We start from the raw sequence: 25,613 nt of genomic DNA on the forward strand, positions 1-25,613 counted from the left end.
ATGACACACAATTACCTAATGAGGCAGTAACGATGGCTAATACGTGGACCTATTAACAAGGACAAGGCTGTTTTGGGTGCCGTGGCTATTGTTTAGCAATCAATTACAGTAGAGTTATCGTGTTTATGTTCTTTGTATCCAGATTAAATCTGTCTTGATTACAGAAATAAGTTTTCGTTGTACTCAGGATCAGCAGTGACACGGAAGTGAGGTTTCACACCAAAAGTTGATAAAATCTGCGCACACTAAACGGCTTTAGTTACTTTAGCGTTTACATTGCGGTGTTATATACTCCATGCTTTAACGACTCAAGTATAGGCTAAATCAAATCTCCTTGGTTGTCCAGCAAAACAAAGTACGATATTTCCAGGACAAACATTTAGAAATTACCAAATTAATCATCCAACGGATTAACCAGTAACTTTCCCGTTATAGGGACCCCAGTTTATGAAGTTAATTTTTGAACTGTTTTGTGTCATGCAGGGTTTCAATGATGAAGCTCGGTGCCATTTAATCGAAGTGGGCCGACCAACTCTTCACGCCTGTGATAAAAATCGTTGCAAAGTATCTTTACAAAATGATAAGGACGTAAGGCGTGTCCGTAACTTATAGCGTAGTATACATAGGACGAGTCAATATTTGCACCTTGTCAAATATTATTTGGTCTGGCACTGGCAAACATGGGCAGCTCGACAAGCAGACACATTTGCTTTGTCTTGCGCAAGGGTATACTTTATATCTGTCTTGTCTCTTCAACAGTGGTACAGATTTGAATTGTACATTAACGGTACATCGAATTTAAGTTGGATGTAAGTATAGTGTTGCAGCAGGCTTTCCGCTACAATGACTTGGAATGTGGTACAGAAGCTTGTCGAAGGGGTTGGGGCTCATTCGTCTTTAATTGGAAAGTTTTGGATAAACTCTTTCCTGCTCCTAAGATTTCTTCTTGTTGTTTCGATCGCAAGTAAGTGACCGCTAAATTGATAATTTTGTGTGATAAGAACAGCAGCTAATGTTTTTGTGTTTCCATCGAAATTTTGTTGCTGACAACAAATATGCTTGCAGAGGCCTCGTTTGGCGATGGTAGTTTTGTGTGCAACACACTCTCGCCTGGTTGCAAAAACGTTTGTCTCAACGAATTCTTTCCAATTGTACCGGTACGTTTCCAAAGAAAATAAAGTTGTTTATATGTCGGTAGAGAACAATTCCGCAGTTGTATTGGAGCGTTATTTTTAATTTTTAATTCAAGAAAAACAAATAAACACATTCTTAGATCACCAAGGTCATCGTGCTAAAGCCGTAAAAATGGTTAAACACATTTGGATTGAAACCATAAAACGCTTGGCGTGGGCAAACATAATTGAAACAAAACAATGCATAGAAATGCTTGCGATTCTTTGCGATTTTTTTTACTTTTGATTTCAGGTGCGGTACTGGTTCTTTCAAATTCTCGCCGTTGGCTTGATGTCCATCATATTTAACATTTACACAACACATAAACTGGCGCTTATCAACAAAGCCATCAAGAAGAAACGAGCCTTCGAGGAAAAGGAAGTAAGACTTGCGTGCCTACGTGACTTGGGATTTTCAAACCCTTAGGAAGTGTAGTTTAAAGTACCAGTCAACGGCTGTGTAAGTTTGCTTTCACGGCACTTCATCCTTCATAAAAACTTGGATCAATATCCAAAGTTGACAAAATGCGACGCGCGTCATTGATACAAAACGACAAAAATGTTTCTATATATTTTTTGTTTTGATACAAAAGTAATGCTGTTTGAGGTAAATTACCAACTGTAGGGTTTAAAGTCATCGTGACTTTGTACATGTATAACCACAGGAGAAAGCACTAAAGCAGAAAATCAAGAGATTAAAGAGTGGGGATGACGCAGACAAGGACGGCGAAGCAGACGAAGGTCGGTAATTGTCATTGTGCAAATATTCGCGGGGCTATGACTTTCCGCACGATAAGAAAGAATCCACAAATCACTGACAAGTTTAACGAACTCTTGTTAGTGGTTCCACCAAAACTAATGTTACGGCTTTTCCATTGATTTTGTTGTCAAAGCCGACATTTCAAGGTTAATATTTTAAACAGATGAAGAAAAGAAGGACAAAAAGGACCTAGATGTGGTTGCCACAAAGCTCGATTCGGAACAGCCATCCAAACTCTACGTCGCCTACTTCTTTATGGTGTGTGTAGTCTCCAAACGGCATTAGCCACGATACTTTCAGATGCTGGTTGTTGTCAAAGTAATCTATATTACGCCTAACAATTTACATTTATCATACTTTTAGTGTAATAAAGACTTGTTGGATGTTACATGTGAGAAAAGTCATTAAAGCACCAAAACTGTTTACAGGTGTTAATGAGACTGCTGGTCGAGATTGGATTCATGGTTGGACAATACTACGCGTACACATTTAAATTCGTCGTGCCGGAGTTGTGGCGATGTCAGCATTGGCCGTGTCCAAATGTTGTCGATTGCTTCGTCGACAGGTAAATCATTAACAAGTGAGACATTTTGTCTGGTTACCGCCTGCTTGCTCAACAAAAGTGCATTCTGGCGTAAGGAATGTGGAATATCTTTTTTTCCTAACAACGCAAGTGCGACACACGCGATGATTTTGATTAGTGATGCACCGAAACAGCATTTTTTTTATTCGGCCGAAACCGAATATTCGGCAAAAGTTGCCGAATAAATTCGGCCGAATAAACCGAAACTAATTTTGGTATCCATCTCCTTAAAATCGCAATAAATTTAAACAAAACATGTGCTGGAATGCATCTGATCCTATCATACAGCCTTTTATTGGCACTTAAAGAATGCTGTACCAACTGCTTAAAGTTGATTTCGATGACAATTAACAAATAAAATACACTAGTACAGTTTGAACTATGATTCTAAACTATACTAAACTTTGCGTACCAGTGTTGCATGCAGCAAAAAAGCTTCGGTTTCGGTCGAATTTTGCAAAAATATTCGGTCGAAACCGAATAATTCTAAAAACCTTGGTTTCGGCCGAATAAATTCGGCAAACCGAACTTTCGGTGCATCCCTAATTTTGATACTTTCAAACGATAAAAACACGCCAGTAGGGCAAGCACACTGAGCTATTTACAGACTGCCTGTAGACACGTGTTTTCTGGTAAAGAAACTCACACCGAAGTTATATTCCCAAAATTGTGAAGTGTCAAAAATACTCTTGTACAGCATCACACACACTTTAAAAATCAGAAAAGGTTTCATATGAAATATTCTTTAAACCAACTAATCTTTGCAAAGCTGCAGACAGGGTGTGTACACGCACTGTTTCGACCTGTAAGGTCTCAGCAGTGCAGCTGTTGAGTGGCTGTGCTAGCTTTCACACTAGCAGGCACACTAGTCTCCACTTTGTGGTACCTTTCGGTCAACGTCGATCTGCAGGGTACCCTATACTGAGTACCGAACAACAGAGACGACGAACCACTGTGGAGCGCACTATGGCCAAACGGATCTGCTTGGTAACCGATAGTGTAAAGGCAAAAACACCAAAACTAATTTTTATTTTGTACAAAAAACTACCAACACGAGAATAAAATGGAAGTCGCACCAACAGTTATCGAGTCAGGTGCCCATTTTCCAAACCGACAGTCTTATTGTGTTTGTGTATTACATGACACTGATTTCTATTGACAATGTGATTTCCCAAACTTATATTTTCAACGGCAACACGTATGTTTAAAAGACAAACTTACATCCTCTCAAGCAACAGTTTTAAAACAAACATAACTTGTTTTTAAAATTATTTATACTTTATTGCTGCCATGAAATAAATAAACATGATACACAAATGTGACAAAGAATATTGCGCAAGAACGTTGAACCAATCAACTTCACTCGCGATGTGTGTCGCAACAATATTTTAGAAAAAATCTCGGTACCAAACACTGTAATTAAAGGTGGTTCATCGTCGTAGGTTATCGTTCACCTTTTTTTATATAAAAAGTAAGACTTGTTTCCGTTCACTGCAAATCGTATCTCAACGTACGTAATCAATCCAGCGTGTTGACGCAGGCCAAAGGAAAAAACGGTGATGATCTGCATCTTCTACTGCACCGGTTGCATCATGGTGATCCTCAGCCTTTGGGAGCTTTGCACACTGGCGAAAAATTTTCCTAAAGCTTGGAAAAACAGAAAACATGACATCACAAAGGAGGTGTTTGGTGAAGAAGGCGGTCCTATGTTTGATGGCGCGGCAGGAGGCATAAGGTATTGGTCGGGAATGGAGGGAGTTTACGAGATGTCACCACAAGGCTACCCAGACGTAGCTGGAATACCGACCCTTGTCAACCGTCAACCGATGCCACATAGAAACAGAATGAGAAGAAAGCATAGATACTAAAATGTTCGCATGTGTCCTTTTTTGAGCCTTTGAACAAATTTCTTAGCTTATTTTGCCCGGCGCCAAATTGCCAATCCATACAACGCTGCATGTTAATTAATTATAATTCGATGTGCGCAACAAATACGCCTTGCTATTATTGACACGGTAGGTATGGCATTAATACAAAATATTCATTGTGCACTGTTCATTAATACACCATGTTTGAGTCACTTTATTTTGAACAAATAAAAAATTCAATTGTGAAAAAGAGTATTCTACTGAATTATGATAAACTTCCACAGGTGGTGCATGGCTGCCAACATAAGGCCAAAAAATTGAATGTTTTTCATGTAAATAATGATAGATTTGTGGGATAGCAATGTTTTTATGCAAAAAATTAATGTTACCTTCATGGCCTTTGTTGTCTATTCCATCTTTCAGCAGCCATAACAAGATCGTTATTTCTCAAGGTCTCATCCCAGGGATTTAGGTGGAAAGCTCGACTAAAATTTTTTACAGCCTAGTGGAAGAACAATATAATTTGTCAGAGAGTAAAACACTAATGTGCATTCACGAACAACACATCACATTTAAGAAGTAAAAACACTACCAGCTCAAGGTGACCCAAATTCATTTGTGCTCTTCCCAAGGTCTGCCAACCAGTTCCCCAATTCTTCTTCAGCTGACAGGATTTTTCAGCTTGCTGGACTGCTTGAAAATCCTAACACATTTGCCAAAGGGTTAATGAAATTAGAGAAACAGATATGGTGTAAGCACACCTTTTCTTGCATCATTAGGACTTGACTTTGCATTTCATATAAAGTTTCATCATGGGGATTCAATGAAATAGCTTCACTCCATCTGTCAGAAATTACAAATCATGTCATCAAATTGAGACAAAACTAAAAAGATTACCTTGTCAAAGCTTCATCTAAATTGCCGCTCTCTGCCTGGAATATTCCTTCCTGTTTTAGCATTCCTGCTCTTTGGATTGCATTTTGGGGATTACTTCTTGTTTTTCTGTGTAAATATAGAATGAGTTTAACATTTTTTTATAAACAAATGTGCATATCTGGACCGTCCTGTGCAAATAAGTTTTTATGTGGTGTCCTTTCCTATGATTAAAATACCACTACAAACAAAAGTAATTTACAATCAGAAAATATTGTCTGTCCGCTTGTTTCTAACATTGGTAAAATATAGCCATTACACCTTGTAATTGGAACAGCATTGTCTTCATTGGCATCCAAAAAGTTAGATGGTAAAACTTTCGATCTTTTTGACTGTTTCCAAAATGAAGTATTTTTAGCAAAACTGCAAGAATTACCCTTATTCATGGCAAAGTACACATCCGAAACACAGTAGTTGGATTAGAAAAAATGTTTACACATTCTCCACAAGAGTATACGCACACTGTCTGCCAGGGGAAAGAATATGCTCGTGTTGGGTTTTTGACGTAAAAACAACATGAGAAAATAAGCGAGAAAATAAAAAACTATAAAAAATAATGTAAAAATTATAACGACGTAGTACTTAATAGTGAAGATAAATACCAAACCTCGGAATGCGACTTTCCCAATTTTCCAAAAACTTGCACTTGTATGGGAAATCCCCTATTTTATCATTTTGAATTGCGTTATGATTTGCAAGTGCAGTTAATGTCGTTTGATGCGAGTGTTTAGGCATTAACAAATATATTTGTTACATCAATGTTCATGGAAGGTTGCTAAAATTGCTCGAAAATATTGCATTTAACAAAGCTCAAGGTGGTGTGCATGGGTTCCTCGCGACAGCCTGCGGTTGCCATGGTCTGGAATAAAATTTATTTTTGTGTTGGTTGGTATCTACGGTGGCCCACAAGTGCCACTGCGAAATATTAACGAAGCGCGAAATATATTTTCACTGCGCGAAATATATTTACATCGCGCGAAATATATTTTCACCGCGCAAAATATATTTACATCGCGCGAAATATATTTTCACCGCGCAAAATATATTTCGAGATCGCGAAATATATTTGCACTGCGCGAAATATTTTTTCACCGCGCGAAATATATTTACATCGCGCGAAATATATTTACATCGCGCGAAATATATTTTCACTTCGCGAAATATATTTTCACTGCGCGAAATATATTTCGAGATCGCGAAATATATTTGCACTGCGCGAAATATTTTTTCACCGCGCGAAATATATTTACATCGCGCGAAATATATTTTCACTTCGCGAAATATATTTTCACTGCGCGAAATATATTTCGAGATCGCGAAATATATTTCGACCGCTACAAATAAAATTTCGTAACATCGCGAAATATATTTTCACTGCGCGAAATATATTTACATCGCGCGAAATATATTTACATCGCGCGAAATATATTTCTTGTGACGCAAAATGTAGTGACAGGCCAGGTTCTCGTTGATTTCACTCCGTTCGTATGTTTGCACGACGGGTGACCGACTATATCAGCTAAGTAAGCATTTACCTACTCCAGTTGTTGGCAGGGACTGTTCAACTGAATGAATTGTTTAAATTGTGATCACTATGTGGGACTTGATCATTCATTTTGTACCCATTGTGGCCATGGTAAGTGTGTTTGTATTGTGTATTTCCAGTTGGCCTACATTCATTGCAATTTTGTTATTTCGGTTTGGACAATACAATTTTTCCTTGCAGGGACCACCTTTGATGAAACACACCTCATCACCCACTACTTTCAACTAGGATATGAACACTCTGAAATTTTGCATTTGTTGCAAAATTACCACAATGTAACTTTCAGTTTGAGAACCTTGAAAAGACGCTTACAAGAAATGGGGCTGCATAGACGTGGTGCTTGGCAAAAAGATCCGAATATTATAAATGATGCTGAAAAACGAATCAAAGAAATTTTAGAAGGTCCATCTTCATGTGGGGGGTACCGTTCTGTGTGGCATGGTTTGGAGATGGAGGGTTTGAGAGTTCCAAGATCCTTTGTTGCAGAAGTTTTGAATAAAATTGATCCTGATGGCTGTGAACTCAGGAGGGGCCATCGTCTGAAGCGCAGAGAGTATAACAATCCAGGGCCCAATTATGCCTGGCATATAGATGGTTATGATAAATTAAAGCCATTTGGTTTTTCCATACATGCAGCCATTGATGGTTTTAGTCGTAAGGTCCTATGGCTTCATGTTATACGCTCCAATAAATGCCCACACACTATAGCTTCCATGTACCTTAGAACTGTTTCACATGTACAAGGTTGTCCAGTGCAAATTGTGTCTGATTTGGGCACAGAAAATGGGATATTGGCAGCAGCACAGTGCTTTTTCAGAAACAGTATTAATGCACATCGATACGTTCCTTCACCAAGGAATCAGAGAATTGAAAGTTGGTGGTCAACATTGTGCAAGTTTCGTACTTCTTGGTGGCGAAACTTTTTTGGTGATCTCGAGTTTAAAGGTGTTGTTGATTATTCACTTCCTTTAAGCAAGGAGTGTGTGTGGTATTGCTTCTCCAAAGTTCTACAAAGTGACTTAAATTTTGTAATGGATCACTGGAATAGTCATCGAATACGAAAATCAAGACACAATGTTATAGCTGGTCGCCCAAATTTACTTTACTTAATGCCAGAAAGGTATGGTGGAAGAGCAGACATGATAAATGCAGTCTCACAAGAGAAATTTCAAGTGGTGTGCAATGATATTTCCCCACCCGAAGAAGTGAACGAATATGAGGAATATTTTGACTATGTTCGAACTGAACTTGGATTTGTCATGCCAACCTCCTGTGCAGAAGCACTGGCAATGTACAAAGGGATAATGGAGGTTGCAAAAGAATAAAAAGTCAAAGCCCACAGCCATGTATGCATGTTTGTACTTCAGTATATTGAACTTTGTTGTTAGTGCAAGTATGTTAATTGTCAAATTACACCAACAAACACAGGCAACTTTGTGAAAAATTGTTTTTTTACTCACTGATTAACAATCAGCGTACTGCACTACTAGAATCTAAAAGAGGTGGTTTGTAAATGCTAGGATACAAATCGAATTTTTTTCCCATTGTATTGCAAACAGATGATGGAATAGAAAAGTGTGAAAGACAACATGCAGTGTAAATGAAGAAAAGTGAGTGCATAAATGTACAGTGGCAAGTAGCAGTGGCACAAAAATCTCACAATTATGCAGCAGTACCTCAAAAATGCAATAGTAAGTGTCAGGTAAAAACAATTTTGGTATAAAAGGATGAAATACGTTTCACCAAAACAAACACGAGGCAGTTGAATAAAAAAATAAAACACTAATTTTGCTTCGACAATGCTGACGGTCACGAACACAATAGCGAGTACGTAAAAAATCTAAATTGCTGTTTTGCCATATAACACTTGAAACATGCAATGAAGTGACAACTACTTATGAATATAAACAATGAAACAGAAGAATTTTTTTAATGTAAACCAAATGCCTGGCCATTGGACATTGCTGTAATAAAGATGGATTTGAAATCTTGAAGTTCTTCCATATGTTTTGTAGGGAGCGTAATTGTTTTCGCACATGCACCAACAACAGGAAAACAGATGGTGTGGTTTGGGTTGTTGCTCATGCAGTCATGATTAAATTCCACAGATATGGACAAACTGTCACCAAATATTGGCCTATGTTTTTGGCCTGTTAGCCAACCTAGCACACCAGCTGGAGTACAATCAGCTGCTGCAGTCATTGTCTCTCCAATATTTTCTACATTGACTTCATTTTCACTGTTAGTACAGCAGTAAGCCAAAACCTCTTCTGTGGGGGCCCGAATACAGTTATCCTCAATATAGTTCAAGAAATCTTGAAAGTTATCCATTATCTTCTCCTCTACGCACCGCTTTGTGGAATTTTTTGAGGAATATTGCGGTTGCAGTAAACTTGACACATAATTGGCATCAACAGTCAATTTGCCTGGAATGAATAAAGGTGCAAAAAGTAAGGCATTATTTTTGACAACATTGAACAAACCAAACAGACTCAGCCCTGAAGCAAACTCTTTGAGGTAGCAAAGCCGCTTATTAGTGATGCTCACCATGATTGTGCGACTAATTTCACTGGCGCTATCAATATTGATTTTGCCTGTGTATCCATTTTCTGTTATTATGTCAGTATGAACAAGTGGGTCAGCACAAACTCTCTGTATCAGTTGACCTTCATTCTCAGTAAAGTGTTGGTCAAGATTTAGTTTGGTTATATCAAATGAATCCATGTTAGCAAGAATTGTGAACACATTTGGGTGTAAGCAATGTGGAGCTGGCCCACCTTGCACCAAACTTGCAGCTATTATTTCACCACATGCTTTGAAATGTCCATTTTGGACATGAAGCATTGAGTCAACTGGGGCACCATCAGGAAAGAATTGTTCACAAATACTTTGCAAAACAAGACTAAAGAACTCCTTAGCCATTGCACCAGAATCAATCCCTGTCTCACCTTGAAATTGGACAACCAATTTCTTTTCTGCTGATTTCTTTTTGGTTTCTCTTTTCCACAAGTTAAGTTGACGTTGAATATGAGCCCCACGGCGCACACAAATAAACAACTGGTCTAAATCATCAACTTTTTTATGCAATGACTCTAGTGCAGAATTCAAATCATTCAATTTTTTGCGTTTTGGGGCTAACAAATCACATTGATTGCCAATAATATTGTCCAGTTCACTAGAATCAAAGTAATCAGTAAAATCAGGCAATGAACTTTGTAGAATAGAGGGAGATTGTTTTCCATTACCAGAGCATTCAATGTTACTTGCATCATTTGTTTCATCATCTTCACTGTCACATTCAAGTAGATATAACATGATCTTCTTGTAATCTTTACCAATGCTCTCCTTGTATTTGACTAGAGTGAATGGCTCATTTGTTCCAGGCAATACTTCAACAATTCGTCCATCTTTAAAAGCAAGGTGGTATACTGCACCATGTCTTTGACTCTTTGGATAAAATTGAAAGTACCGTTCTTTGGCTTTATTCAGTATGGATTGAACACACTCTTTTCTTCCAACATTAATTATAATGGATTGACCCCGAACTGGCTTCAACTTAAAATCTTTCCCTCCATATTCAAGCATGCCTATGTTAACACACACTTCCTCATTTTCATCCTTTTTCGACACTCTTTGCTTCCATTGTGAGCCTTTCATTGCTTTAAATTCACTAAATGGCAAAATTTCTGTTGCACTTTTGCGTTTCATGGATGATGTACCTGTAGATTTTACATGTATTATTAAACTTTTGTTTTGCAAAGTTAACCAAAGTTGTTCAGCTACAGGTTGTTTGGCATACTAACCATTTATACTGGAATTAACATTTTCCATCACAGAACCCTCATTTTCAGATTTAGACAAAGTAGGATGATTGCTGCCATGGGCTTTCTCTGCAACACAGAATCAATCTAATTATACTTGCACAATGTTATTTTACTGGCATATATGTCTGTCTGATATATTAACATTTACAAGAATGTTACCTCAAAACAACAGATTGACAAGCCTGATAAACGACAATTAAAGAATAAACCACTTACCGCGTCCGCAATGTGCACAATACAAGTGTTCTTGAAAAAGTAGCCTTCCACAATTTGTGCAGTACATGATTACAAATAGGGATAAAACACTCAAACTATTTTTCTATTTGAACTTAAATGCACAGACTATAGCATATAGATGTACGTGAAAACTTGAAACAACTAGACTTCCCGCCAGGCATTTCTAATAAAAACTAACAACATATTTCGCGCGAAGAAAATATACATCGCACAGCGCAAATATATTTCGCGCAGTGCAAATATATTTCGCGCAGTCAAAATATATTTCGCGCGGTCGAAATATATTTCGCGCAGTGCAAATATATTTCGCGCAGTCAAAATATATTTCGCGCGGTGAAAAAATATTTCGCGCAGTGCAAATATATTTCGCGATCTCGAAATATATTTTGCGCGGTGAAAATATATTTCACGCAGTCTTAAAATATTTCGCGCAGTGAAAATATATTTCGCGCTTCGTTAATATTTCGCGGTGGCACTTGTGGGCCACCGTAGGTATCTATTCTTTTCTTGTAAAGAGCGAGCGAATTTATTTAGGTATTAATGTATGTCGAGTCAACGTTTGGCAGGCCCAACGATCCACGCAACAAGAAACGTTAAATTTTACTGATCAATTCAATCGAAAATTTCGACGCGGTTCACAAAGTATTTCTTGGTTAAATTTGGCAGAATAATTTCAACTTGGTTGCCGTCACTACAGCTGATCGCGTATAAACGGTTGCAATAAAACGTTTGAAAGTAGACGTACAAAATGCTTGCCGGTGACGATTACTTGATTAGATTGAGATTTGCTTTATTCAGTGCTAGTGTTTCACTGTTAAGATATCTTTTGATTGTAACTACTTCCAGGTTATATTATGTAAAATAATATAAAGTAATGTGGCGTTGAAGTCCTAAGAGGTATACTTACACGCCATTTTATCACTCGTTTGACAGAGGAAAGATCGGTGTGTTTGGCTTTCTTTAACAGCGCCGGAGGCAGTGTGCTTACGTATTCAAAATTTCCATGGTTTTCATTATAGTTGTGGCAATTAAAAATTCGGAAGCCCTTGAATGTTTTTATGGCTGTTTATGTTTTTTGCAGTGGTGATAATTTGTTGTGTAGTGTCTTTTCTGGACTTGTTTCATACAGACGTACATGGATGGTTGAAACACTGCATTTTTGGATACATAGTGTTTTCCTTTTAACTTTTGACAATGGAATGTAAGTTGCTTTTATTGATAACTTACTTTAATGGTGCATTTTTTAACAGGCTACATGTATTATTTTAGATAAAATGCTTAACGGGCATCTTCCAGTTCATGTAAATATGCCCGGTGCCAACAATGTCAGCGAAAATGTACAGAAAAAGAAAATGATTAGAGATGCTGGACGGATATTTGTGTTATGTATTGCATGGTAAGCTGACTGGAATTGCAGTGTATAGGGTTGTTTTTAGCCCATCAAATGTTTGGACATAAAGAAAGCTATGGGGTGGTGTTTTCATAAGGGTTTATTCCTGTTAACAAAAACATTGAGCAACAATAAGCACCAGTTTTGTAGTTAAACGGACACACAAGTCCCTAATTTTTATTCACAACAGTTCATTTACAAAAGTTATGAGAATTCAAAACAACAGCTGGTCTAAGACAAACCTGTCAATTGATGACAGAGACACCACACATATATATTACTTGTTTGCAACAATATTCAAACTTTGAAGTTAGTTTTTGACTGTATGTGTACTGTGCTTATACATTTCATATTGTTTCACAAAATCAATTGTTCAATACACATTGGCGAAGGATTGTTTCATTTCTAGATCATGAAGGTTTATTTTATATCCAACTGAATTTAAAATATTTGTATTGTTAGTAATGTTAGTTGCATGAATTAAACTTTTTGTGACCTCATCTTCTGTTAACAGACTCCAACAATAGTAAATATGTGCGAAAAACTTGGAGTTAATTGAATTACCTAAGTATATTGGTCGCCGCTATGGAGTCTTCATGCTGCGCAAATTACGTTGGTTGTAACAGTTGCATATCTAATCAGCCAAGACAGAAACCAGCATTAAGTTCTTGAAGCTTTGCTTGGTTTAAGCCTACTCCCACATTCTTTTGCTTCATGCTCTACAACCTTCAGAATTTTAATGCTGTTTTGGCTTTATGTAGAACTTTGAATGAATACACATTTATATTCAGATTAATTAGTATTTTAATTTACAAAAACCTTAACCTGGTGCTATTTGTCAGGTACACTTTGAGCACCACTGGAAATGTTGTTGGAAAGGTTGTTCTGAATGATTTTCCATATCCTGCCACACTTTCTTTATCCCATGCTGCTGCGGTAATAATATTCCTTGGTCCAATCCTGAAAATTTGGAAAGTAAGATTGTTTTTGATTCCCATGACTTCCAGATTGGAAACAAATACATAACAACAAAGTCTCTATTCAGATACCACCAAGAATTCCCATTTCCACAAGATACTATGTGACGGTAATTCTTCCCTTAGCATTTGGAAAATTTCTTGCTTCCATCTCATCACAGTTTAGCATATATAAAGTCCCATTATCTTATTCACACACAGGTAAAATTATTGATTTTATTAAAGTTTGGACATTATGAGAATGTGTGTTAAGTGCTCATACTAAAGATAACTTTTTTGATAAATATCTAAAATTTATCTATTTCAAAATGAAAGATATTTATTTTGAAAAAAAAAGTTTAGATAAACCAATCGTATTTTTTGTTATTAGTAAAAGCATCAATGCCGATTTTTACTGTTGTGTTGACAAGATTAATATTTGGACAAAAGCAAACATGGCTGGTAAGAAGCAATGAACTGTTTTTTGTGTCTTTATTTGTACTTTTGCGACAAATTTGTCATGTTTAAACATAACTGTTTGTTAAATTCATATGTGATAACTAGGACTGGCCTAGATTTCTACTTAGTTCACTTTTTTAAAGAATTTTAACGCTTTAATCCCAAAACCAATCCAAATCTCCAGTGGGAGATCTACACTTTTTTATAAACCTTTTTATATTAAATTCATATGAAAACTTTTTATTGATTCTTACTAGTTTTGGTCTTTCTGTAAATGAAGGACTTCTCAAATCTTTAGGTTCAGAACCTAAAGATTTGAGAAGTCCTGTTCTAATAAACATTTGCAATATATTTTTTTGTGTACTGTATTTTGCAGGTGTATTTTTCTCTCGTTCCAATTGTGTTTGGGATAGCTGTTGCAACTGTTACTGAGTTGTCATTTAATGTACTTGGTCTACTAAGTGCACTATTTGCTACCGTTAACTTTTCCTTACAAAATATTTATTCAAAGAAGGTAGGAAATTTGATTTTTGGTGGTTAATATTGGATGTTCAAGTGTGCTATACTTAAAGGTCATGAAAGATACAAGAATCCACCACCTTCATCTCCTCCATGTTTTGGGAATTATATCATTTTTTATCACTGTTCCAATGTGGCTAATTGTAGATTGTACAAGATGGCTGCAACAATCCAGTGAAAATGTTGTACAAGATGCAAAGGTAAAAGGGCTACTTGCTGAAGAAATGAAAGTTTGTTTTACAAAATATAAACAGGGCAAGTCATCACGTCCACATCTGTTGCCTAAAAGTTACTAAGCAGTAAATTGATTCACTATAATTTAGGGTCATTACTAAGTCAGACTGTTATTTTTCATTCCAAATTTCTACTGTGCCATAATCTCTAAACTTTGTTTGTTGTTTGTTGTTATGTTTAAGCTTACCAAGCCCAACGACAAAAATTTTATTTTAGAATTATTATCACATGATTTGATTATACTAAATTATTGTATGCATCTCAAACGAATATACGGCATTTTGTCACAGTGATGTTTATGGTTTCCTTAAGTGGGCGCTAGAGAGTCATGGTACAACCCTTATCTACACAAAACGATTTAATAACTTGACGAAATCGCAAAAAGCGTTACCAAAGCTTCATGATATTCATGTATTCCTTTGCTTGCGAAATTGAAAAATATTGAAAAAACTTTCCACATTCGTTGCTGTGGCAGCCATTATGTTTTTCCTGCTTTCTTTTGTTATGTGAAGTCAAGCAAAGTGGACCTTGACATTGAAACGCTGATAACGATCTGTGCGTTTTGTGTTATTGCTTCACAATGGCACATATTGGCACATATTGGCACACAGTGTTTTGAAATCCGCACAGTGTAGGTATATTGCGAAAATGACAGTGACAAATGAACGTGGTTTATCCGCATGCCTATGCACTAAGTGCGTTTTTGTGTGTACAGGGTTGTCCCACTTCACACAGAACCTATGATAAATGCTTGAAAATTTGACGGACGTTCTTTTTGCAGGAGGTATTTCCGCTGTGGATTGGGTTACTCATTTTCATTGATGCCTTTTGCAATTTTGCGCAGAGCATGGTTGCATTTACTGTCATTTCGTTGGTGAGTATTGTTAAGTCGGTGATGAATATGAAACTAGGAGTTTGGGGTATTGGCTTATAAACAACGCAGTTCGTTTATCGCCAAATATATGAACTTTAAAGCAACCCTAATTTTCTCACTATGACGTAGATTTTATTTGCCAACCACCAAGGCGTGTTACATAATCTCGTTAATCACAATTTTTGCAAAAAGCCAGCAGGAATTTTTGTATTTTACGAACATGCGAACTGCCGAATTTCCTTTTTTTCTTTTGATTGAACAAAACAATATATGTGCATTGTATTCCGTCGCCTAACTCTACTGTACGTTCATTTATCATAGATATCTCCCCTGTCATATTCGGTTGCAAATGCAACGAAGCGAATTGTGGTAATATCAGTTTCTCTGATGGCACTTCGCAACCCTGTTACAGTGGCGAATATTTTTGGAATGCTTATTGCCATCACTGGAGTTCTTTGTTACAACAAGGTAAGCTCGAATGAATTTGTTTCAAGGCATTTAGTTGTGTCGTCGTTTTAGTTAAAGCAACAACGCGTCCGAAGCAATGTATTTATCTACCACTGGTTAAGTTAACCTGGTCGCTTGACACGTTTGTTACAGTAGGTAGTTGTATTTGGCGAGACATGGCTTCATTTCCTATTTCTTTGTCCTACAAAAATTTACGCGCCATTTTGTTGACTGGTGTTTTGACTTTTCTTTATCTTTTTCCTTCCTACGTTCGCACCGAGCTCTGATGGTAACGTTTTCGGAACAAACTTCGTTTCACATTTTTGTGTGTTTGATGTTCCTGTGTTGACCCACGACATTATTTTACGCGCGGGTGCAACATTGGGAGGGCTGCTTTACTTTACGATCGATTTTAGATGTCCGCAGCCCTGGCCAGGCAATGACGAATAATTCTTATATACGTATGTCGAAGCCTGAATAAATTATTTTAGCTTATTTGAGGAAATTTGCAAAACACTGCAATTAATTCGTTTCTCGGTTCTCGAATAAGTTTTCGAATAATTTGTTTTTCAACCGAAACCTCGCTATATCCAGGTATGCATATCAAGCCAGAAATTACCAGAAAACCAATTATTACTATTTTTTCAACAATTCGAAAGCGTTTACCAAGCAAAGCAAATTACAATCTAAGGACTCGTTGTTTTGAACTGTTTCTTGTTTCGTTTGTTTTCGTGCATTTTATCAACTTGTCTGTCGACTGCCAAGTTTAAACCATCTGCACCAAGTTCAGTTGTAAGTCAGTGTTGAATCAAACTGCTTCATCCTGCGTCGGTCGTCCTCTGCTATCCAGTTACCTGTCGTCCCAAGCTATCTCATTCGCCACCGCATGTCGAGTGTTGCGATATTTTGCATGACTCCTGATGCTTATCTCGACCCAAGCAGTGCGCGAGATAAACGGGAACCCCTTGCCGGGGACACTGCATTGCTCAGTGGCAGACCCAATCCCTTTCATCTCCCCAGAGCAGGGCATCCAGGCCCCGCGGTCATTAGGCAACCCTGCGTCTCACGCCAATCGCTTTTCGACGTTCCCTGCTGCATTCTCTCGCTTGATACGCTCTCGCCTTTCAAAGATTCGCTGCGCTGAGGGGAGATTTTGCCGTCGAATGGGCTGCGGCGCTGACGTGTCACTCGGGTCTCCGGTGGCTATTTTAAGCTTCCCGGCGTCCACGACGCGTCGCTGTGCCTCTCGCCCTATCACGCTTGTCGCCGCCTCATCCCGTAACGAAGATGGACCGCGCGCTTCAAAGGCTCAGTCCAGCCCTAGCGGCCCCAATCAACGTGTGTGTCGGGGACCGAAATCAAATCAGGACGGGGCATGAGGCAACGATAACATCTCACTCACGGTGATAGGTGTAAAACCAAAGCGAGGAAAATTCGCCGGCCACCAGTAAGTTCTCGCACCCTGGACAAAGGTCGAATTAATTATTTTTTGCACTTGGGAAAAGGTTAAAACCCGGGTTGGAAAAACAAAATGGCCGCACGTATATTGTGTGTTTATTCTGCGCTTCCAATTCGTGCGTGGTGATATGCAGCCTATGAATGGATTTCTGGAGACCTTTTAGTTGAATGCCTTTTTGTGCGTTGTCAACTTGACGCGGTCTGTGCATAATGGATCAGGTGACCCAAGTTCACTCGGCACCAAGTTCGAAGAGTTCCTGTACAAGGTGGGCGACTCACGGCACTGCCGACGTGATATTTTGATGAGGTTTACAACAACCCAGGCGGCATTCCTGCTTGGCAACCGGGGCGATCTTTGCGAAAAACTACCTGCTTGTTTATAACACCCCAGCACGTTCGCTGCACTGCTGCCACTTCAGCCACCAGATGACGCGATAACCTCCTACCCTCGCTCGCGTTTTGTAAACAGCCTTAGTGTCGGTCAAACATTGCAATTGCAGTTCAACAGGCCTTTTTACTCGATACAGTATCAGCTATCACCAGTACGAGCGGAGTTGGTAATTAAGCCGCGCAAGTGAATGCTCATCAAACATCCCTGCGAGGCAAATGACATCGCCCATGTTTGGTGACGCGAATTACCAACGCTTACGGGATGGCAACGACCTACGAACCACAATCAGACAAACCGTCGTTTTGACTCCCATCAAATGTCACCGTTTTTGTTTTCAACAAAATGGGTTTCATGTCAAACTGGTTGCCTTCATGTTACTGTAATGTGGTCTGTCGTATTATCACCGCAGTGACCCGAAAACAGAATACCAGCGTTGACTCGAAATGCACCGGGGACCAAACTCCCCGCGGGGATTAGGGGTGTATTTTGTTCGCTTGTAATGAGCGTGTGGTGGAGTGCGGATTTACCGGGTGCACGCTGCCAGCAGGTTTCAGCAGTTGATTGCGGTCTCGGTACGGAAGTCTCAGGTTGTTCCCTTTGCTTTCGCACGCAGAAAAGAGCCTACAAGGAGCCTTTATTTGCGTAATCCGATCGACTCCTTTATAACTTAGTGCTCGTGTGGCACTGGTAAACGACTGCTCCCACTGCGCATCATTAATCACAGTCATTCATTTGCGCTGCGAAGCGGTCACCGGTTGACCTTACCAGACTCCGACGCTGTCTAACTACTCCTTGCAGTTGCTGCATTATGCCCCGAAACGCACGGGGATCTACCACGACGCCGTATGTCTTATCCCTTGTCTATGGTAGAAACAATCGGCAGTGATGATTTGCGCTTCAACAAAACATGGAAACTTTGCAGTATTCGTTGCAAGAAGACAGTTTCTATGAGAAAAAATGCCGGGCTGTTGTCAAGTATAACATCAATTAAGCACGGATATTTTTGAATTGTTTACGTTTACATTCGCATGATGTTTGAATGAAGTTTATCCATAATTGCTCTCAAAGGTCAAAGTATAGTCCAGCTCTTCAACCGCAACAATTTGCGTTTCTGTGGGAACCGGTGTACTTCCAACCCTATACGTATTGGGGCAGAGTTTCACCCAGTCCGAGATTTGCGGCGAACAAGACCGTTCAGTTGATACCGGCTTGCGTTTACACAGCGTCCCTATGCAAACAAGGCTGGCTTTCCCTTCACACCAGAAGCGTTTGATTGTGTCTGACCCGGTGCGACCTCTTCCGGGCAGCGTAGTGTTACTAAGTACACAAGCGCCACGCGCCCCGCATGGCGTCTTGACACCCAATCAGTGCCATTACAACTGAGGGATCCCGCTTCAAGAAGCAGTTTATTTGCTTAGCGGGTAACCGATCAGGAACATTCGGCTAATGTTTCAGCAGCTGGTTGCTCACGCGTCGTTGCATTGCAGTGAATTGGTCTATCGTTACCTCACCACCAGTGTTTCAGGGTATTGGGAATTGCGATTGAATTAACGCTGCTGTGTGGCCAAAAAAACCAGACAATATTTAAAATCGAATCAAAATTATGTGAATTCCAAGTGTCGTATAAAACGATCAAACCATTTACTGTATTTCTGTAAAAAAAAACATTCCTTCCAAGTTTATTATTGTAATTGATTTTATTAAATGTGGATCGTCTGGGGAAAATGCAGCTCGATATCACTCCGCCATGCAGCTGCCAACCTCGAATTTATTATCATCTTGTCTGGTGCGTGGTTCCTGGCAAACGAATTAAGTCGAAACGAAAGCGTCACGGTTCTTGCGAGTCTACCTGAACGGTCAATCGATGTGACAGTTGATGGTTTTCGTCGTTATCGAGCCTTGGTTCGGTCACGCTATTGACATCATGGATTGTTACACAACAATGCGAGGCGGAACAAGGACGACCACAAACGAAGCATGGTTTTGGTTCCAGCCGTGTATAAAAGAGTAAATGGGATGCGATTTGTCTAACCCACGTTATTAGTCGCCGCTGTTAGTGAAACGACTTTATGCCGAGGTCACGTGAAAGCGATGATCGAAAATGTGGGAAATATGGTTTCGCTCAGTGATAATTTCGAATTGTAAATTATTGGTGCAATTTTTTTTTATAACTGACTGTTCCGTAGTTTGCATCGCAACTGCAGCCCAGAAAGTTGCACCTGATAACGAATTGAACAAAAATTTCCGTACACGCACCTGTGAACGCCTGAAATTCCTTCAAATTAAATTCCGTAAAAGTTTGCTGCTTTTACGTTTCGGAAATAGTTTCCGCTTGACGTGTGTCACGATATTGATGACCACTACATGATGCGAAACGGCCACCACTTCATCCTGTTCCCCACATAACTTTCTACTGGGCAAGCCACTTGCCTGGCCACTCGAAGCAACTGGTAGCCACGAAAATTGCCCTGATTCGTCAACATAATCGCCGTCGTCCGATGTTGTTTTGCTTCGCTTCCGTTCGTCAAACCCAATACTCGTCTACCGAGACTCGTTGATGTCGATCTGTCAGCGGTTGTTTGTGGCGCACTACACTCGACCCACTTGCTCCTTCGTAACAATTAATCCACGCGACTCATTTGAAAAGTCTTCTTCGTTTGTGTTGTGATAGAAGGCGATTCGCTTGGCATGAAACTGTATTTGTGCTGCAACATGTGCAACCAACGAATGGTTTAAATACATTGGAGGGTGGCAACACTTTTGTTTTGAGGAAACTTATTTTGTGCAACTGTTATTACACCATGACCATTTTGTTTAGATTTTGATTATTTTTGATGTAAGATTCCGGTCTCTATATGACATAAATATAAGGTTTTTGTAAATTTCGATCCCCGTGGTTGGAAAAGAAATCGCTTCACATGGGAGTTATTTCGGGATCCAATCAATCAATCAATCAATCAATCAATGTTCTATCTTCTATTGGACGATCCTGAATCATCTCCGGGTATTTTAGACCCGCCCTGTTTGGATGCCAGTTTTTGGGTTTCTTCACATTCACCAGGCGATGCATCAAGACCTAAATAGCGACGGTGACGCAATGCGGGCACGCGCGCATCTCACTAGCACACCTGTACCAACCCTACTTCAGCGCGAAACCGGCTTGGTGATTGTCATTCAACTACCGCTTCCCATTCCGTTTACCGCGCCCCGCGGCAGCGACCGGTGCGAAAAGCGCGCTGTGAAAACATGTTGTCTTATGTCTGTGTATCCAGTGCACCATCGGTGCTAATGCTTGTCGCATTACCGGCTGTTAGCCGACCCATACTGTTGTGCTAAGCGCGCCCATGCGTTGCGGCCGCTGTTTTTGTCGCCAATCAAATTGTTCCCGATCTCGAAGATCGATTCCCGGCCGCCGACTGTTTGTCCATTCGCGACACGCACTCACACCTGTATGACGTCATATTGAATGGGTTTGTCCCGTTTTGTCTTCGCGATAGTGATTGGGTGAATGTGATCACTTGTGATTGACGTTTTCCAACTGAGAGACGGATGTGTGTGGTCCTCAACTCCCACAAAAACCCCGATTTAAGATTGTCGACTAATTGCTCACCGGTGTGAATTAAAGTTCATGTTTTGTGACGTAGTGGTGTCTGTATGACTCACAACTCCCCACTAGTTGCGATTCCACCCGAATACGGAATGTACGGAAGAGCGACTCCAATCGCGAACGACATATGTCGGGTGTGTAAAAACCGTGCGTCGCGATGTGGCGAGTGATGTTTTTTGTTTGTAAAAGTACGAGACACTTTCTCTGATTTGGCAAAAAATTGCAAAACTTGTTGCTTGGACTGGTGTTTGTTAAATAACATGAACTTTGCCCATATAAGTCAAAACTGGGAATTAATGCATTCCCATCAAGTGAGTTGGGAAATAAACCCATGTCATTCACTTGCCGGTTTGCCATTTAACTATGAATACGCGGGCGCGTGTCTGTCGCCCCATATCATCGCTCAACGCTCCAGAATCGTGCCCTTGAATGGAGGGGATACTTCCGCTGCTTTCTGCGGACAATGCTGAATGTAGTGGCCGTCAAACCGCTTCCCGATAACAGAAATAAAACCGAATTGTGGGATTTGCGATCTCTCCACGCATCAACGAGGCCGAAAGATCGTCAGTTTATGACGAATGGGACCCAATGACAGCAGCGAAGTCGTGTGGGAAATTTTCCACCCTCTTGAAGGCAGGCGGGGGCGATAATCCAATCACGCCTCAAGCTCGGTTCCCGCGCCCGGGTTATGAATAAGTCGACCGATAACGACCCACCGACAATTTTAAGTGAAGTCGCCCTCGAAAGTGTGGAGGCCTTTTAACAACAACGTTGAGTGCCAATCGGGATGATGATAACTTCTTGTGATCTTCTGCTTTCTTCGACTTTTCTCAGTGCTCTCAGCCTTCAGGTATTTCGGTGCTTCAGGAAAAATTTCGACTGTTTATGATTCTCAGGGTCGTCCATCAAACAGTCGAAACAGGGAACCTTGGAAACTTTTTTCAAGTCTGTGTTACTGCGCGTTTTCTACCTACAAGTCTAAATGTCCACACTTTTTAGCGCAAATGTTTTGTCTCCTGTGCTTGTGCACCAGAACTTTGGCGCCCGTTCGCGAAATTTTCAGTAGCGACCACATGGAGTGCCCATTGTCGGCAACGGATTAAACAGCATTGGACACTTTTAACAGTGTTACTAATACCCGTTGACGTCGATATGTTTGCGCACGATTAAGCGACACACGAAGCAAAGTCGGACCCTCCACTCCACACCTAGACACAGCGGCGACATACGCATACTTTGCGAGCACCCTTCCGTCTTATCGTCCATCTACTGTCAGGCTTCTGTTCTACGCGGGATACAGTGCGCCGCACAGTCTATGTTAGAATCGTGCGACCCCGCGTCAAATCAGCCCCGAGTCGTATAAGGTAGCCCCTCGAAACCGATTCCTTCATTCCCTCCGTACCTGCCCGCGTCGCCTCGATTGAAGTGGGGCAGAACACTCGATTGCCTTCGAAAAGTTGGCGAATTATCGTCGTCCCCTAATTGCATCATATCGCACTCGACGAAGACGAATAGCCACTCGAGCTGCGAATCAGAGCGCCGGGGAGAATTTTGCGGTCGCCGGTTTGGCGATGCGGTAATAAACCAGTTTGTCAGGTTTTGTGCTGCTACTGTCTCATTTCCCGATTTGAATCCCACTTATAAATCTTTCCTCGAAACTATTAGGTTTTTTTCTGCTGCGGTGATCGTCGATGTTTGTGATTTTGTTTCTTGTTTACTTCGAGGTTGATATTGGTCGGCGAAAACCACTTGAACTTCACGTATATGGAGTTAATGAAATGCATTGTTAGTCGAAGCGTGGGAATATTTATACAATGAACACAAACTCATCCCAACGTTCCTTTGCTTACAACATACAACATTATAAAAGTGAACGTAGTTTCTCAATTTACGGCCGCCATTTCCACTTAAAATTAGGACAGTAACACATATTCCAAAAATTCCAATGTAGTTTCCAACATTACATAAACGAGTCACAAATAAGTAGATTTGAAAACGGTGATTTTGTTATATTCAATTTTTTTTGTTTCACCAAATTAATTCACTGTTTTTCACCATCAGGCGAAATACGACCAAGCTCAGAGCAATCTGCTCCAACCCTCAGATCCTTCGGGAGAAGACGAGAGAAATTTAAACCCAATATCTAACGGGCAAGCGATATTGGGTTCCACCACACACTTTTCCGGTTCCGCAGGGGCCACTGGGGCGCCACACGCACATCACCGCGCCCATCATACGCCGAAAAGAGAAAATAATCTTAATTTTGAGTGGTCGCCAAATTTGCTGAACTCACCCCAAATTCCCCCTCTGCGTACATTTAGTGCGGGGAAATATCACCAGGTGTGATTGTGCCGAGATATTCAACATCAAGTAGAGATCCAACTTCTTGTCTCATGGTGCGATTTTGTTTTTTCTGCTCGTGATTGTTTGATTGCATGCGACGTTAGGAAAACTGACTATTTATTTGTAATTAGCATTCTCATATTATGTAGAAAATGTATTTAATTTTTGCAATCGTATGTCATTTTGACCACGAGCCAGAAGGGCGTTGTTATTTTATTTTGTTTGTATGACGTATGTTTTACCCACAATTCTCCCGGCATAGGTTTGCACACTTCTTTACTCGTTAACCTTACACAATTCTACAAAACAGTTTTGTTTAAACTGTTTTTTTGAAGTACTGTGGTTATTTTCGGTATTTAGCGCTTTGTTTTCTTGTTCAAATATGACACAAAACTTGCACAAAATAACACTTAGAGCATCTACACGTGAATGGCTGTAAAACTGCCCACCAGTAAAACTTTTTCTCAGCGTTTATATTATTTTTGTTACGTGGGATAAATTATTTTTTAATATTGTTGATACGTTGCTACACAACCGCAACCATGCTTGCACTAATTAATTTCATGTCAACAAATGATGTATATATGCGAATAAGACAATTAGAGCCTATAGTACTTCGATATATGCTGATATTATATGTAGCATAATGCTTGCAGTGTCTGAATTGCTCGAAGCACAGTCGCAGTGTGTCGAAATTTTAAGCTTTTTGCACTTATCCAATTCGTGCATTATCTGCGAAATATAAACGTTTTATTGCATACACTGGTTGTTGTATTTACATGGCACATGTTTAAGTCTGTCCCGTCAATACAGATGTCTCCCCTGTAAGTTGAGCAAAACATCAGCTGTGTTATGTCGTCCATGGAAACGAGAAGCTGGATTAGACGAAATCTAGTCCCAAGGAAACCGGCAGGACGTTCCTTGTCGTCACGCTCCAGTCAGCAGGGCGTAGGAGTTTTTGCGATATTAAATCGGCCCCATTGGTTGGCATGCCTCTAGAAAGCTGCTAATAACACGCCTTATTTGAGTCGCAAGCCCATGTCACTCAATATTTCCTCTCATTATTACCAACTAAAAATGAGTAAAAATACGACACAAGTCACCCGGGATATTGACAATCGACTTTGACAGAGAACATTTACAAATGTTTTTCTTTTAATGCAAACTGAACAGTTTTGATTATCGATATGCACCATTCTTCTCACTTTCTCATACCCCGCACCCTCTCTGTCGGCGCTGCGGTGGTTCAACCTCAACATGTTTGATCTTCTTCGCGCTATTTAGTTCGCATCCGAAAAGCTCGCCCTTTTATTTGCTCAGCCTTTACGGGGTGTTAGACTGGATCGCGGTCCACGTGCTGGCGATTTGCTACTGGGATTACGAAGCTGTCGTCGTTGCACACGTTTGACTGAGTAACCTAAACATTTTTTCACCGACTTATTGCTTCTTACGAAATTTATTGGGGTTGACAAGACGCACGTTTATCCACAGTATAATTGACGGTGTTATTATATTTTGTTTAACGAGGTGCAAAAAATAGTTTACCCATGCTATATCGTAAAGTTTAAGCTGTCTGTTGCACAGTTGGTGCGCCGTGGCTTGTTTTCACAACACTGGTGAAGGCACTCAAGTGCGACCGCACAAATCATTAACAGTTCCATTGTTGGCGGCAAGTTCAAATGTCTCCACTTTTTAGGGGTTCAAACGACCTCGCTTTTCTTCTCTTAGCTGGCGAAAGTGAGACTGAAGGATTTGACGTGAAAGGGCTTCATTGCTTTATCACAATTCTTTGGTCAAATTTATCCAACCTAGAAGTTTGGGAGAATACTTTCTAATTTTTTTCTAATGCTGCGTGTTGAATGAATGTTGCCAAAATTATTTCGAATTTATAAATTGTGTTGTTCTTGCGTGCTGTTGGCCAAACTCGCTGTTTGAACCCAGTATAGGCATGGTAACTGTTATAACAGGGCGGGTTGGTTTTATGGTGTTAAAGGGACTTGGCCCGCTTGCCA

At 40.0% G+C, this 25,613-nt stretch overlaps 5 protein-coding genes across 6 annotated transcripts; 3 read left to right on the plus strand and 2 right to left on the minus strand.

Annotated features, from left to right (window-relative positions):
• The first annotated feature begins 832 nt into the window (after positions 1-832).
• On the plus strand, positions 833-4,761 carry LOC145899279 (gap junction beta-2 protein-like). The gene is made up of 7 exons (XM_082988015.1): positions 833-964; positions 1,066-1,157; positions 1,426-1,554; positions 1,838-1,913; positions 2,096-2,190; positions 2,361-2,497; positions 4,056-4,761. The coding sequence occupies exons 1-7, from the start codon at positions 844-846 to the stop codon at positions 4,381-4,383; spliced, it is 978 nt and encodes a 325-aa protein (XP_082844141.1). The 5' UTR covers positions 833-843; the 3' UTR covers positions 4,384-4,761.
• LOC145899290 (tetratricopeptide repeat protein 33-like) lies at positions 3,528-5,941 on the minus strand. The gene is made up of 6 exons (XM_082988026.1): positions 5,578-5,941; positions 5,281-5,385; positions 5,145-5,226; positions 4,976-5,086; positions 4,773-4,885; positions 3,528-4,162 (listed from the first exon to the last, which is right to left on the minus strand). The coding sequence occupies exons 1-5, from the start codon at positions 5,700-5,702 to the stop codon at positions 4,775-4,777; spliced, it is 534 nt and encodes a 177-aa protein (XP_082844152.1). The 5' UTR covers positions 5,703-5,941; the 3' UTR covers positions 3,528-4,162; positions 4,773-4,774.
• Positions 5,942-6,692: 751 nt separating this feature from the next.
• On the plus strand, positions 6,693-8,288 carry LOC145906363 (uncharacterized). The gene is made up of 2 exons (XM_082993784.1): positions 6,693-6,952; positions 7,043-8,288. The coding sequence occupies exons 1-2, from the start codon at positions 6,886-6,888 to the stop codon at positions 8,185-8,187; spliced, it is 1,212 nt and encodes a 403-aa protein (XP_082849910.1). The 5' UTR covers positions 6,693-6,885; the 3' UTR covers positions 8,188-8,288.
• A 168-nt stretch (positions 8,289-8,456) lies between these two features.
• Positions 8,457-11,118, minus strand: LOC145908492 (uncharacterized). Its single transcript, XM_082995792.1, has 3 exons — positions 10,903-11,118; positions 10,666-10,752; positions 8,457-10,581 (listed from the first exon to the last, which is right to left on the minus strand). The coding sequence occupies exons 1-3, from the start codon at positions 10,967-10,969 to the stop codon at positions 8,792-8,794; spliced, it is 1,944 nt and encodes a 647-aa protein (XP_082851918.1). The 5' UTR covers positions 10,970-11,118; the 3' UTR covers positions 8,457-8,791.
• An 884-nt stretch (positions 11,119-12,002) lies between these two features.
• LOC145901764 (solute carrier family 35 member E1 homolog) lies at positions 12,003-24,353 on the plus strand. 2 transcript variants are annotated; one of them, XM_082989541.1, is made up of 10 exons: positions 12,003-12,124; positions 12,193-12,319; positions 13,156-13,288; positions 13,359-13,491; positions 13,661-13,731; positions 14,105-14,242; positions 14,301-14,447; positions 15,263-15,355; positions 15,677-15,823; positions 23,320-24,353. In XM_082989541.1, the coding sequence occupies exons 1-10, from the start codon at positions 12,118-12,120 to the stop codon at positions 23,602-23,604; spliced, it is 1,281 nt and encodes a 426-aa protein (XP_082845667.1). In that variant the 5' UTR covers positions 12,003-12,117; the 3' UTR covers positions 23,605-24,353. The 2 variants fall into 2 exon arrangements, with proteins under 2 accessions (XP_082845667.1, XP_082845676.1); XM_082989550.1 differs by having other exon boundaries at positions 14,301-14,432; positions 15,266-15,355.
• The last annotated feature ends 1,260 nt before the right edge of the window (positions 24,354-25,613 follow it).

Source organism: Ascidia mentula, chromosome 1, assembly GCF_947561715.1.
Source record: "Ascidia mentula chromosome 1, kaAscMent1.1, whole genome shotgun sequence".
Classification (NCBI taxonomy): Eukaryota; Metazoa; Chordata; class Ascidiacea; order Phlebobranchia; family Ascidiidae; genus Ascidia; species Ascidia mentula.